Source organism: Crocuta crocuta, unplaced genomic scaffold (genome assembly GCF_008692635.1).
Source record: "Crocuta crocuta isolate KB4526 unplaced genomic scaffold, BGI_CrCroc_1.0 scaffold26, whole genome shotgun sequence".
NCBI lineage: Eukaryota > Metazoa > Chordata > Mammalia > Carnivora > Hyaenidae > Crocuta > Crocuta crocuta.
Window position 1 is genome coordinate 16817898 of NW_027532249.1, and position 13917 is coordinate 16831814.

At 34.5% G+C, this 13917-nt stretch overlaps 1 protein-coding gene across 3 annotated transcripts in view; it reads right to left on the reverse strand.

Annotated features, from left to right (window-relative positions):
* Nucleotides 1-13917, reverse strand: part of SS18 (SS18 subunit of BAF chromatin remodeling complex) — a 105951-nt gene that overhangs the window by 27617 nt on the left and 64417 nt on the right. For all 3 annotated transcript variants that reach the window (XM_077778089.1, XM_077778091.1, XM_077778092.1), the window contains 2 exons: nt 1372-1539; nt 620-724 (listed from right to left, as the gene is read on the reverse strand). In XM_077778089.1, coding sequence (XP_077634215.1) covers nt 620-724; nt 1372-1539 — 273 coding nt within the window. The remainder of the gene's footprint in view (nt 1-619; nt 725-1371; nt 1540-13917) is intronic.

Below are 13917 nucleotides of genomic sequence, written 5' to 3' on the forward strand. Positions count from 1 at the left end.
AAAAAAAAACAAAAAAAAAAAAAACATTGAGCTAAATAACTAAAATCTGGTTTCCAAATGCTTTTCCTATTCTACTAATTCTATACAAAATTATATTATGGATATAATTTAGCCTCCAAATTTTTTCAAATGCAAATGTATATAAACCACAGTTCTTTGAGCAGTATTCAACACTAACTAAATGATAAAACTTGGAAAAATATTCAAGAACTCTTTCTTCTATGTATTTATACAATGCATAAAAGTAAACCAATGGGTGAACTTTACAGTGTGTGAATTATCTCAATAAAGCTGCTTTTAAATAAAGTGAATCAGTAACATTTGCTTTGGTTCAAATGAACAATTCCAAATAGAAAAGGATCCTCTTTTATGTAAGAAAGGATTCCAATGACAGAATGTCATTCCTGATGGTACTAATATGGACTATTTAAACAAAATACACTTTGAAATAGATTATACATTAATGCAATCACTGGTGCTTTAGGTTGTTAAAGTGTTTCTAAACTTAGAAGAAACATACTGTTAGTTTCTTCATCCTCATTAAAATGTTTTGAACAGCTATCTACATTAATATTGGGCAGGGATAGAAAATGGGAAAATTAACATTAGGAGAGTTTACCATCAGGGTAATATTGCTGGTTCATGCCTTCTGGAGGACCTTGTCCACCATGACTGTATTGGTCCCCATAATAGTCTTCCTGGCCTGAGTACTGCTGTGGTGGGCCTGAAAAACCACAACCAGTCAACAAGTAAATAATTTGTTCTCTACGTCATCAAAGGCTTTCTTTCTAATCTGATATATGAAAGAAATTATTTCTCACCTGTATTTGTTTTGGCAATCGAGATACTTTGAATTATTCTTATACACACACATCCATAAACACATAACGACACCACATTTCACAAAAATTATTATGACCGTACATGCAGGATTTAACAATACCAACTTAAAAAAACAAATACTTCTTTAAAAAAGGTTCAAACTAGTAGAAATTTAATTCTCTTTTTGAGATTAGAGCAGTTTGGAATAAACTAGGACTTGTTTATGACCGTATATTAAGTAACTTCTCAAAACTAAAATTGTATTTTCTGCTATAAATGAGTGAGCTTTTGATATAAAATTTTATGATATAACCTTTTCCCAGAAAAAAATAGATAAAAGAAAGCTGTGTAACAGGAAGTTCCTATCTACTTCATGACCCTTTGTACCTACTATAGCCACCACCTTTTAGAAAAAAATACGTAATAATAATACTAAAAATCAAGAAACACAAAACCCTGTTGCCTATATGAAAAGTTAATTAAAATGTAAAGACTTCCAACCACTGTTTTATTTATATTAAGCAGGAAATTCCCCAAATGTAAACTTACCCTGTTGAGGTGGTCTATACGGAGGAATCTGTCTCTGACCCATCATATGATTGCCTTGGTTAACTTGACCCATCATTCCCATAGGAGGCTGCTGACCTTGATAATGCTGCCCACCTCCCTGTGGCATATTGTATTGTTGAGAAGGAGGCTGCTGATGCATCATTGGAGCTGAAAAGAGACAAAATATCATGCACACGTTTTTGTTTTTAATAAATAATTTTGACACCTTAAGAGAAATGCAAAGTATTTTATCATATAATCGCCAATATATACAAGGTATTATAATGAAAACTAACTTCTTTCTATAAAAATAAAGCTTTCAACTGAAGATCACAGGCTAAAAATAATCTGTAAACAAGGGAAAACAACTAATACATGGTAGTTCATTTGAAATCCACTGAAGGAGTGTTCTAGTAATTTTTAAAAAAAAAACAAAGCAATTGTAATATATAAACATCCTAAATATATGTATTTTTTCATTACATACTATGTAATATTTATCTACACAATTCTTCTGGGAAAAATAGAATCTTTAAGCTATACAAGAAAATATACCACAACAAACTTCACAAAATCACACAGCAAATGAATGGTCAAACCAAGGGAAAGAAATCTAATCTCTGGACATCCATTTCCCCCTCTGTTTCAATGCCCACTCATTTCGTTATATAATGGTAGATAGGGAAACTGCACATTTATAAACATTTACATTGGTGGAATTTCATAAACTTTAAATTTAGGACAAAATTTTGAAAGAGTCTTCTTTCCCTTTTCCAACTATAAGATTTATAAATGAAAAAGGTCTTCCTGAAATCAAAGGACTGTAGTGCTTTTTAATAAGTTCGAACACAACACCATCAAAAGTACCTAAGTAGAAAACGGTAATAAGCCACAGAGTCCAGTATCAGAACTACAGTTTCCAGGGGCGCCTGGGTGGGAAGGTTAAGCATCTGACTTTGGCTCAAGTCATGATCTCATGGCTTGGGAGTTCGAGCCCCATGTGAGGCTCTGTGCTGACAGCTCAGAGCCTGGAGCCTGTTTTCGTATTAGGTATCTCCCTCTCTTTCTACTCTTCCCCTGCTCATGCTCTGTCTGTCTCTGTCTCCCTCTCTTAAAAATAAATAATAAATATTTAAAAAATCAAAAGAAACAACAACAAAAAGAACTACGATTTCCAAAGCAAGGTAGCCTAACTACCAATGCTATAGTATAACATCGGCAACACTAAAAATATATCACATGAAATAATCAACAATGACCATAAAGTTCTGTGTTGCCACCTAACAATGTAAACAGCTCCTCAGAGGTTCACTGGGTCAAGTGATCTTATGGAGAACTCATCATTTTACCATCATAACCATTACTGTCTCAGAAGTACGTATGAGTCATTCCCCAGTTTACTGCCTAAACAGCTACGTACTCTCCTTTACTGACTTATGGACAATTTAAGGACAAAAGGAAAGGATTAGAGGGTTGAGAAAACTTTTACAGTCAAAATTACACAGATGAGCCAAAAGTTTTTCATTTATTTAAATAAAAGTTAAAACCAAAACCAAAACCAAAACACACCTCTTTCAACATAATACTGGCCTACAAAAGCAGCAACAACACTAGCAGAAAGAATTTAACTCTCTTCCTTCCACTATCAAGAACTGTACTATCTAAGGTACTTTATCAGAGCTCTTTTTCTTCTACTTGCCATCTTTTGCTCTTCTACATCATTTCAAATTCCTCTTTCTGTCTAATTTTATCATAAATAAAGCCTTTCAAATGTTACTCTAGGACTTTTCTTTCAACAAGGAAATAAATAGGAATAAGTAGGAATAAGATGGCTCAGTGGAGAACGGAAGGGAAGAGAACTTAACACTAAATGCACTTAACACTGTCAGACACACTTTCATATTCATTTCATGTAAACCATTAACAAATTTTCAAGGTTTTAGCTAAGGAAACCAAAGATCAAGATAATCAACTGGGAACCAGACAAAACAGAAGTTTGAAACTAGTTTAACTGAAGTTAAAATTTTTAAAATATATTTTATATATAATAAAGTATTGAATACTAGCATGTATAATCTAATAAGCAGTATGGTTAGGCATTTCTGTAACTCATTTTCAGTAAATGATTTTTCATTTCATGACTCTCTTCTCCGACACTAATTAAAGGCCTCTTGTCTTACAGAAGGCTATAAAACTAATGCATAGCATATGCATTGGAACCGAAACTTAAAATAGAGGAGGAAGAAAACAAAAACATCATGGTGGGGGGGATCCAAAAGGATATAGTAACAGAAAACTTCTTAGCTTTGCTCTAAAGGAGAAAAGTAATCTAGCTTAAGCCCCAAACAGAAAAGACCATGGCCTTGTGCTTTATCTTTAGGGACTGTCAGCAGCACCAATCCCAAAGAGCTCAATTACCACCAACACTTTATTCTCTGTCCCTTCCCTCCCCCCGAGGATCCTCAACATCAGTCAGGATCAAACCTAAAACCACAGAGAATGGAGGAGGATAGCATTGCTAAAACCTGGTTTTTCATCTTTTTCCTTGAAGCCTTACCCATTAAAAAAAAGAATTATGACTTCAACTCTGATTGTTTAAGAATAGTATTATTTTCCTTGTGATAATGCAATAGGCTACACTGGCAAATGTCTATTATCCCTTGACACACTAACAGAAATGAGAGTTGAATCTTGTAAGTTTACCCCAAAATAACTTCTAAAAAATCTGTACCACAGAGGGAAGATTACAAAATGAGTCCAGTATAACCATTTTCTACAAACAGTGACACAACACATTACTACATGGATTAAAAATTATTCTTCCTCTTACATAAATCATTTTGATGCTAAGATGCACTACAAAGTGTGATATTACATACACAAAGATTTTAATGTCTGAATTTTTTTTAAATTTTTTTAATGTTCATTTATTTTTGAGAGAGAGGAGAGAGACAGCGTGAGCAGTGGAGGGTCAGAGAGGGAGATACAGAATCTGAAATAGGTTCCAGGCTCTGAGCTAGCTGTCAGCACAGAGCCCGACACAGGGCTCAAACCCACGAACTGTGAGATCATGACCTGAGCCAAAGTCACACTTAATCGACTGAGCCACCCAGGTACCCCTTATTGTCTTAATTTTGTAACATGTTTTGTAAAAGTGTTTTTAAGAGAACATATAACAAATGTTCCTCACATTATTTCTTTCAATTTTGAGTTTTATATGTAACAGATATCCTATGGAAATAATGCACTATATCTTAAACATGTAAAATATTCCCAAATCACCACGTTTTATATTATTGGAATTCTTTGTTCCAATGAGATGGTTAATGCTTAGTTTTGTTTTTTTTTTAAATTTATTTCTAGGAGAGAGAGAGAACGTGAACAGGGGAGGGTTAGAGAGAGAGAAGGAGACACAGACTCTGAAATAGCCTCCAGGCTCCGAGCTGGCAGTCAGCACAGAGCCCGATGTGGGGCTCGAACCCACGAACCACGAGATTATGACCTAAGCGAAAGTCGGCCGCTTAACCGACTAAGCCACCCAGGCGCCCCGGTTAATGCTTAGTTTTATCTTAAGCTACTGGTCAAAAAAAAGAATTTCTTGAGACTCAATTATAAAGATAATATTAAGTTTTAATTAATCTGTGAAAAATTTAGGATTATGTGATTTTTAAAACTCTGTATACATACACACATACATATATTCACATCTCCAAATGGAAACCGATACACTAAAGCTCATTAATCTATGAACGATTTTAAATAAAGGTTAAATGACAGCTAACAGTTAACTTAGTACAGGCCAGGTACTGAGCTAAGAGCTTTATGTACACTGTTTATTCTCCCAAACTCTCTGAAACAGGCAATACTATCATTAACTTCACTTTACAGGTAAGAAATTTGAATTTAAGGTTTACAAGCATTTAGAATCTTACCTAGAGTTGCCCAGCTAGTAAGTGATGACAACTTTAAAGCCACTATGGGTATCTCCTCTCCAAAGTCTAATCATACTTCTCCCATGTAATATATCCCAGGATAACAGTTCTGGGCAACATTATCTATAATATACTATATATAATACACATATATCCACTACAGCATATAAACATGTTACTATATTAATAATACACTAATAAATAATATACCATATGTACTAATATTACTGTAATATAAAAATCCTAAAATGCATGAAATTTCCTTTTTTTTTTAAAATATTTTATTTACTTCTGAGAGAGAGAAAGAGACAGCATGAGCAGGGGAGGGTCAGAGAGGGAGAGGGAAACGCATGAAATTTCTTCACCCCACCTCTTTCTATGTTATAAGCATTAGACTATGAAACTGCGTAATACCCTCCAAGCATATTTTCCCATTCATATTTCACCATATTTTACTACTCCTTAACTTTTCAACCTCAAACTAAACCATTTTTAGCTCCCATTTGAAGGTATTACTAATAATTTGCAAGAAAAAAAAATTCCAGCATTCTAGCAAACTCAATTAGCTAACCCACTACCTATTAAATAGCCATTTAAAATGAACAGGATTTTTTTTTACATACCTACAATGTACATCTGTTCTTTTCAATAGTTCATAATAAGGCATTTAGATATAACATCAACGATATTGATATATACAATATCAAAGAACAGTCAAGTAATTAATAAAATCCCCCAAGTAAAGTCACCATAACTAATGCAAACTTAGCTGAGTTTCCTAGCAGCCAATGAAAAAAACAGAAGCATGACAGATTCCATCTAAAAAAACAGTTCTCTAAGAGATATAAACTTTTACATAACATGAAATTTTAAAGTAATTTTCATGAAAGTATTAAAACATACTAGTACCAATAACTTTTGTTGCTGTTTCTTTAGTAACACAGACCACCCTTATATGTAGTTCCTTATATTAACCATTTCTTAAAGCTGTGATTTTCAACCATGCGTGACTTTGTCCCACAGGAGACATTTGAGGTGGTCAGAACTGATATGAGTGGTGGTGCTACTGCCACCTAGTGGACAGAGGACAGATCTACTGCTAACTCTCTCAACAAGGCACAGGATAGGCCCCCACAACAAATTATGCAGTTCAAAATATCAACATGTTGAGTCAAGAAATCCAGGATTCTCAAGAGCATAATTTTAAATCATAGGCATCTCTACAAACTAGTCTGGGAATGAGAGTATATATTTAGCTTTCTGGTGATTGAAAATTAGAAAAGGGATGTACTGTTGCTTAATAAATCCAGAAAAATAAAAGATTAGGCTATTTTTTAAGAGTTGGACTCCATACATAATATATAATAAAATTAATTCAAAAACAAAGTCAGTGCTAACACCTATCATAACTGACAGGAAGGAACTCTAACAAGCCAAAGTAGAAAGCCATGGAGATCGGCGACGTTAGAACAGATAAGCTCTCTGTCACTTAGCATGAAAGCTGGAAAATTACAAACCATCTGGCACAGATGAGACTGTTCCGCCCAGAAAAATTCTGAGGGACTGAATAAACATGACTTAGAATATCTGTTAAAATCTAATTTCTGAAATTTATTCCTAGAGGTTCTGGTTTAGCAGGTATGAGATAGGGCGCACAAACCTTTACCCCAGGTGATTCTGACCCACACAGTCTGAGGACCACACAATGAGCTAGAGTTCTAAGAGGAAGAATAACCAATAATCCACTTTCACCATAAAAGAAGCTAGATTATGGTTCATATAAAATGTTGAAGTTGAAGTACTCGCATCCCATAGAGTACTTAAGGTGTTAGCTATAAAAAAAACGTAAGGGATTTGTGTTATAAATACATCAAAACTCCTCAAATGATACATTTAAGATCTATGCATTTCACTGTAGGTAAATGTTACCTAAAAAATACTATTTTAAAAATAAATACAATTTTAAGATGTTAACTCCTCATGATACGGAGACTAAAGTGTTCATGGGCAAAGTATACTGGTATCTGCAGATTACTCTGAAATGCATTTTGAAAAATAAGACACATGGTGAATTAGTGTAAGGATAGACAGATAATAAACAAATTTAGTTAAATACTAACTGTAGAATGCAGGTGGCAACTACACAGGTACAATTCGTCAAGTTTCCTGCATGTTTGAATTTTATGTAATAAAATATTGGGAGAAATTTTTACAATTAAGCCTAGAAGAATATATAAAGATTTCTCAGCAGTAAAAATCCCAAACAATACAGCTAGAACATGGGCAACAGACTTGAAGAGACTTTTCACTGAAGAGGACATACAGATGGCAAATAAGCGCAAGAAAAGATGTTCAGTATCAGCAGCTGTTAGGGAAATGCAAATTAAGACCACAATGAGATATCACTACACATTTTTAGAAAAGTTAAGATTAAAAAATATATATTGACAATACCAAATGTTGACAAGAATTTGAAGAAAGCAGATCTTTCCGGGCATCAGGGTGGCTCAGTTGGTTAAGCGTCTGACTCTTGGTTTCGGTTCAAATCTTGATCCTAGGGTGCTGGAATTGAGCCCAGTGTCAGGCTCTTGTGTTGGGTGTGGAGCCTTCTTGGGATTCTCTCTCTCCCTCTCCTTCTGCCCCATTTGTGCATACACACATGCTCCCTCTTTCTCAAAATTAAAAATGAAAAAGAGAAAGCAGGTCTCTCATACATTGCTGGGGGGAATGTAAAACGGTATGGCTACTTTAGTAATCCATTTGGTAGTGTCTGAAAAAACTAAACACATTAATATGACCCAGCAATTACACTGCTGGTATTTATCTCAAAAAAAGGGAAAACTTTTGTCCAAATAAAAACACGAAATTGTACCAAATTTACATCGCACCTTTACGTGAAAAAGCCAAAAACTGAAAACAGCTAAAATATCCCTCAAGGGTTAAACAAACCAGTATATCCATACCATGGAAGTCTAACTCAGCAATACAAACACAGGAACAACTAATAAAAGCAACAACTTGGAAAAATATTAATTATGTTAAGTAAAAAAAGTTAATCTCAAAAGGTCTCATCCTGTGTGATTCCATTTATATAACATTGTGAAAATGATAAAAGTATAAAAATGAAAGAGTAACAGAGGTTGCGAGGGATTAGAGATGCCTTCGGGGAAGACACATAGGCTCTCTCTGTTATTACCTTCGTAACTTCCTATAAATCTGTAATTAGTTCAAAATAAAGTTTTAAACAATGTACTGGAGGGGTGCCTGGGTAGATCAGTCAGTTAAGCGCCCGACTCTTGATTTAGGCTCAGCTCACGATCTCCTGGTTCATGGGACTGAGCTCCGTGTCTGGCTCTGGGCTGACTGCCCATAGCCTACTTGGGATCCTCTCTCTCCCCCGCCTTTGCTCCTCTCCCATTCAAGCATGCTCTCTCTCTCTCAAAAGTAAACATTAGAAAAATGTTTTTAAATAAATGTATTGTAATAAAACTGAGTTTATAATCTATTGAAGAAACTCATCTGGATTTTGTCCCATAAACCCAAAAGGTTTTGGTAAAACTGAAGATCATCTGTTTTATCTGACAGTAACTGACACTACTTTCTTTGGTTCATTTCTGGAATGACACTTGATGGATGACGATAGCACAGAGAAGAATGCTAGCTTTCTAATTTGTTATGGCACGAGGAAACCTAGCTTATCTATCAGTCAACAAGATAAAGTAGTGAACAAGACACAGCTCCTGATTTCATAGAACCTAGAGTTTAGGAAAAAATAATTAGATAGATATTACAAGTAATTATATAATTATAAATACTCAAACATCTGTTACAAAGAGCCTAAGTAGAGCCTACTTACTATACCTAAGTGGACTGTACCTTGTCTGTAAAGTAACTTAAAATTTGTAGAGTAAGATTATACGCGATTTTTAGACTTTATTCTTTTCTGTATTTTCCAGATATTTCATATTAAATATTATTTTCATAACCAGAAAAATGTCATCATTAAAGAAAAAATTACGACCTTGAAAAACTCATCCAATACAGCAATAATGATCAAATTATAAACAAATATCTAGTCTAATCTGAACTACAATGTAATGACTGCATACACCTAAAACTGTAATAAACAGAAACCTTCAATATTAGCAATATCACAAAGATTTACCAATTTAACAGTGAAGAGAGATGAGTATACACACAATTCTCATACATTCAAATCAACTAGAAGTCAAGCATGCCATTTCCATGGGATAAAATATTCGAAATAATTTCATTTATAGATTTTCTGTGCTGCATTTAAAAGGAAAAAAGTTGTATTATAGCGTTTTTCATATTGAAGACTTACTGTGTCTCTTACATTGAGGACTCCTAAAGCTCCTGAGCCCGGGCAGGGACTTTGAGGCATGCCCAGAAGAACTACATAATACAGACTAAGATTAATAACTTGGGCAGTCAATCAAATCTACATAATGGAGCCCCAATATAAACTCTGAACACTGAGGCTCAGGTGAACCCCCCTGGCTGGCAGCACTCTGTGCATAGTGTTACACACTGGGACCAGGACAGTAATGCATCCTGAGTCCCATAGAAAGAGACACTCCATGTTTGGCATCTCTTCTGGACTTCTCCCTATGCACTTTTTCCCTTAGTTGATGTTAATCTGTATGCTTTCACTGTAATAAATCATAACTGAGTACCACAGTTTTCAGGGAGTTCTGTGCATCTTTCCAGTAAATTACTGAACCTGAGGGTGCTTCTGGGAATTCCAGAACTTGTAGTCAGTGTCAGAAGACAGGCCAGTCTTAGGAACCATTCCCTATAATTTTGCAGTTGGCTAACTTCTCAGAGCTAGCATCTTTTTTACAGTTTGGCCAACTGTCATCTTCCTTTCTAAGTACAGGTCAGCTTCCAACAGTTTATCCTTTCTACCTTCAATGTTATGAAATGCCTCCAAGAACTGCAACACGAAGTATTTTGTCAGTCTTACCTTTTTTGGGACAGCTTCGTTCTTTTCATCACAACCAGGGCTCTCACGTTATGTCAATGAGTTCACCTTGACTAAAGTCCCTGCAGTGCACATCTAGAGTCTCTCAAATGGCACCAGTGTCCAAATCCCAGTCAGCAATTTTTTCTCTACTTACAAAGGGTTTGGTTTCATTTCCAGCAGTATTATTACTTCTTATTTCCCTACTACACTTTTCTCTCTCATAAAATATCACGAAGGTTTATAACTGGGAGCCAAGGAAGCAATACAACTATGTACTCTGCTTTATGTACATAAACTGATAGATACACAGTGATCAATTACTGGCAGCATCTAAAAGTGACATGAATAGTCACTGACCATGACATTCATCTGTTATTTATGCAGTGATTCATAAACTGAAGAGACAGAAGCTAAGTTTGTACTTCATGAAAGGACTCACAGTTTACCTACCATAACTGAAATCTGAACTTCGCTGTTGGGTAAAAGAGGTCATTTAACCAAACTGTGGTAACTGAAATTCATGCATACCAGAACTGCACAAACGAGGCCTGCCTCTATTTCCATCGGAAGTGTTTTCTCATGCATGGAATGAAGATAATAATAGTACTACTACCTCAAGGATGTTGTGAGGATTAAATTAAACAAGATATGCATGTACCTGGCACACACTGAATATTAGTTCATATTTTTGATTAGTAATAAGCACCCCTCAAAAAATACTTTTCTTACCACTGTGTTATACTTATAATACACTTGTGTTAACCAAAATCAAATCAGTTTCTTTACTATAGGACTTCTGAGACATTTTAACCCAGTAGTAAGCATGCTGAGTCCTCCAAAACATTTTATTAATAATTATTATCTAAGTCTATTTGGACCAGAATTTAACAAATGCTGAACAAAAATCCTGACATAATTAACAATTAACTACATTTTTCCATAAAAGTAACATTACTATTTCAGAATCCTATTACTAGAACAAGTCAGTAAAAAGTTAAATTCCGAGATGCCTGGGTGGCTCAGTCGGTTAAGCGTCTGACTTCAGCTCAGGTCATGATCTCACGGTTCATGGGTTCGAGCCCCGTGTCAGGATTTGTGCTGACAGCCAGCTCAGAGCCTGGAGCCTGTTTTTGGAGTCTGTGTCTCCCTCTCTCTTTGACCCTCCCCTGTTCATGCTGTCTCTCTCTCTCAGAAATAAATAAAAACACTAAATTTTTTTAAAAAATAAAAATAAAAAAGTTAAATTCCTATTGTTCTAAAACTTCCAAAATGTTTTACGTATACTAAATAAAGGATGACTAGCTTTAATCTACCAACAACTCTTCAAATTAATAATAGACAAATCACAGAATATAGAACACAGCAATTCACAGAAAAAAATGCAAATAGCAAATGCTATGGTCTGAATATTTTTGTCTCTTAAATATTTTAAGTATTTATGTATTTTACCTAGCAATTTTATTCCTAAAATTTATTCTATAAAATTCTTGTTTAAGTACTCAAAGATCTATATACAAAAATGTTTGTTCCAAAAGTAGTTCTAATAATAAAAGACTAGAAGTATTATCAAAAGAGGGTACAGTAGGACACCTAGATGGCTCAGTCATTTAAGGATCTGACTCTTGGTTTTGGTTCAGGTCATGATCTCATGGTTTGTGAGATCGAGCTCCACCATCACTGGGCTCTGTGCTGACGGCTTAGGATTCTTTCTCTCCCTCTCTCTCTCTGCCCCTTCCCTGCTTGCCCTCTATCTCAAAATAAATAAATTAATAATAAAATAAGAAAACAACAAAACCACCATTTTTATAAAAAGGGGGGGATATGGTTTCATTAAATAAATTATGTGAGATCCATATCATGAATGCTATTTTTCAAATGAGGTAGATCTATAAATACTGGTAATAAAGAGGTGCAAGGAAATATACCACTATGATCTACATACACAATTAAGTGCTAGGCTTATCTTAAGCACATTTGCTTGGTACAGCTCTTATCAGACAATAATCCATTATATAATAAGATAAATATAACACTCCCAGCTATGAATACAGACTCTTTGCCCTTCATATTTACAATAATAAAAGTACTGAAAGAAAAATTTCCTACTATGCTAACATCAAGCCTCCAGATCAGACCATTATCATTTGTAACTTATTACCTAAATGAATCAGAGCTCTAGTATTATTCAAACAAAACTAAAACCAAAAATAAATTTGATGTGCTTAAAAGAGACACCTGATAAACTTATCTCAGTTTTTTTTGTTGTTGTTGTTGTTATTAAAAAAATGCTTTTTAGGAGCACCTGGGTGGCTCAGCTAGTTAAGCATCTGACTCTTGATTCCGGCTCAGGACATGATCTCGCAGTCTGTGATATTTAGCCCTGTGTCAGGCACTGCACTGACAGCAAGGGGCCTGCTGGAGATTCTTTCTCTCTCCCCCACTCTCTCTGCCCCTCCCTTGCTCACATTCTCCCTCTCTCTCTCAAAAATAAACATATTTTTTTAAAAAGCTTTTTATTCTGACCAATTTCATATAAATTGGGCAAACAATTCTGAATCAGTATTTTTATATGCATCGTTTCACTTAACCTTCCGTATTAAGTAATTTAGTCAAAGGTCCCACATACAATATCTTCTGGGCCAAGATTTGGATCCAAGTCTGAAGAATTAAACACATGGAACTTGTAAAATACATGTTGTAGCACAAACATAGTAATTTGTGAAAACTTATATTTGAATGTGTAATTAGTAAAATGAGAAAAACTACAATCATGCTTGGGAATAAAAAATGTGCAGATTCTATCAAATGTTAGTCATTTTCAGAAAGCCCTGCTATTCTAATTTGACTTTTAATGCTCTAATGAATACACCTCTTGCTTTACTGAAGAAACACCTTTAAGATACTAACTCTGTATTTCCAGGTCATCATATGACATTGTATGCCTACTATGAGGCATTGTTCTAGGCACTAGAACGAAACAGATACACTTCCTCCATTTTTTATTTTCAATTCTAGTGAATTCAAGCATTTGAATTCCAGTGAAGTTTATGCTGTATATAGGAAAGGGCAGACCCAATTATTTAAGAAGGTAGTGATTTGCTCTGAACACAAGTCTCATTCTTAAAGTTCAAAGTGATAATCCCTAAACTTTTATCCGAATCATAGTGAAAATAACACAGGAAAGTTTATGCTGGATTGTCTATTTACAACATTTTGCCAGCAGTATAAGGAACAACAAAAACTTCCTAAACTTTTCATTTTATCTGGAAGCAGTAGAGAACACAGAGAAAAATACTGTGCTATAATAAACCTAGTTGCTAAATTAAAAAAATATTTCAGTCTTCTCAATTCATAGGTATGTGTAAAACTACAAATCAACTACAAATCATCAATATCAATGGCATTATTATACATGCACTTTTTAAGTTCAAAAAAACATTTACTACTGAAATTCCTTTTAGCAGTAATGATTAGTAAATTTAATGGGGTCAACTTTTTGTGCAGCTTTTTGAAAAGACATACTTTGTGTGGTAGGTCTGCAAGTTTTTGTTATAAAAGCTAAAAACAGCTTTTAGAGAACTAATGAAGCTCAAAAGATTCCACAATTTCATTCCTAGAAATAATACT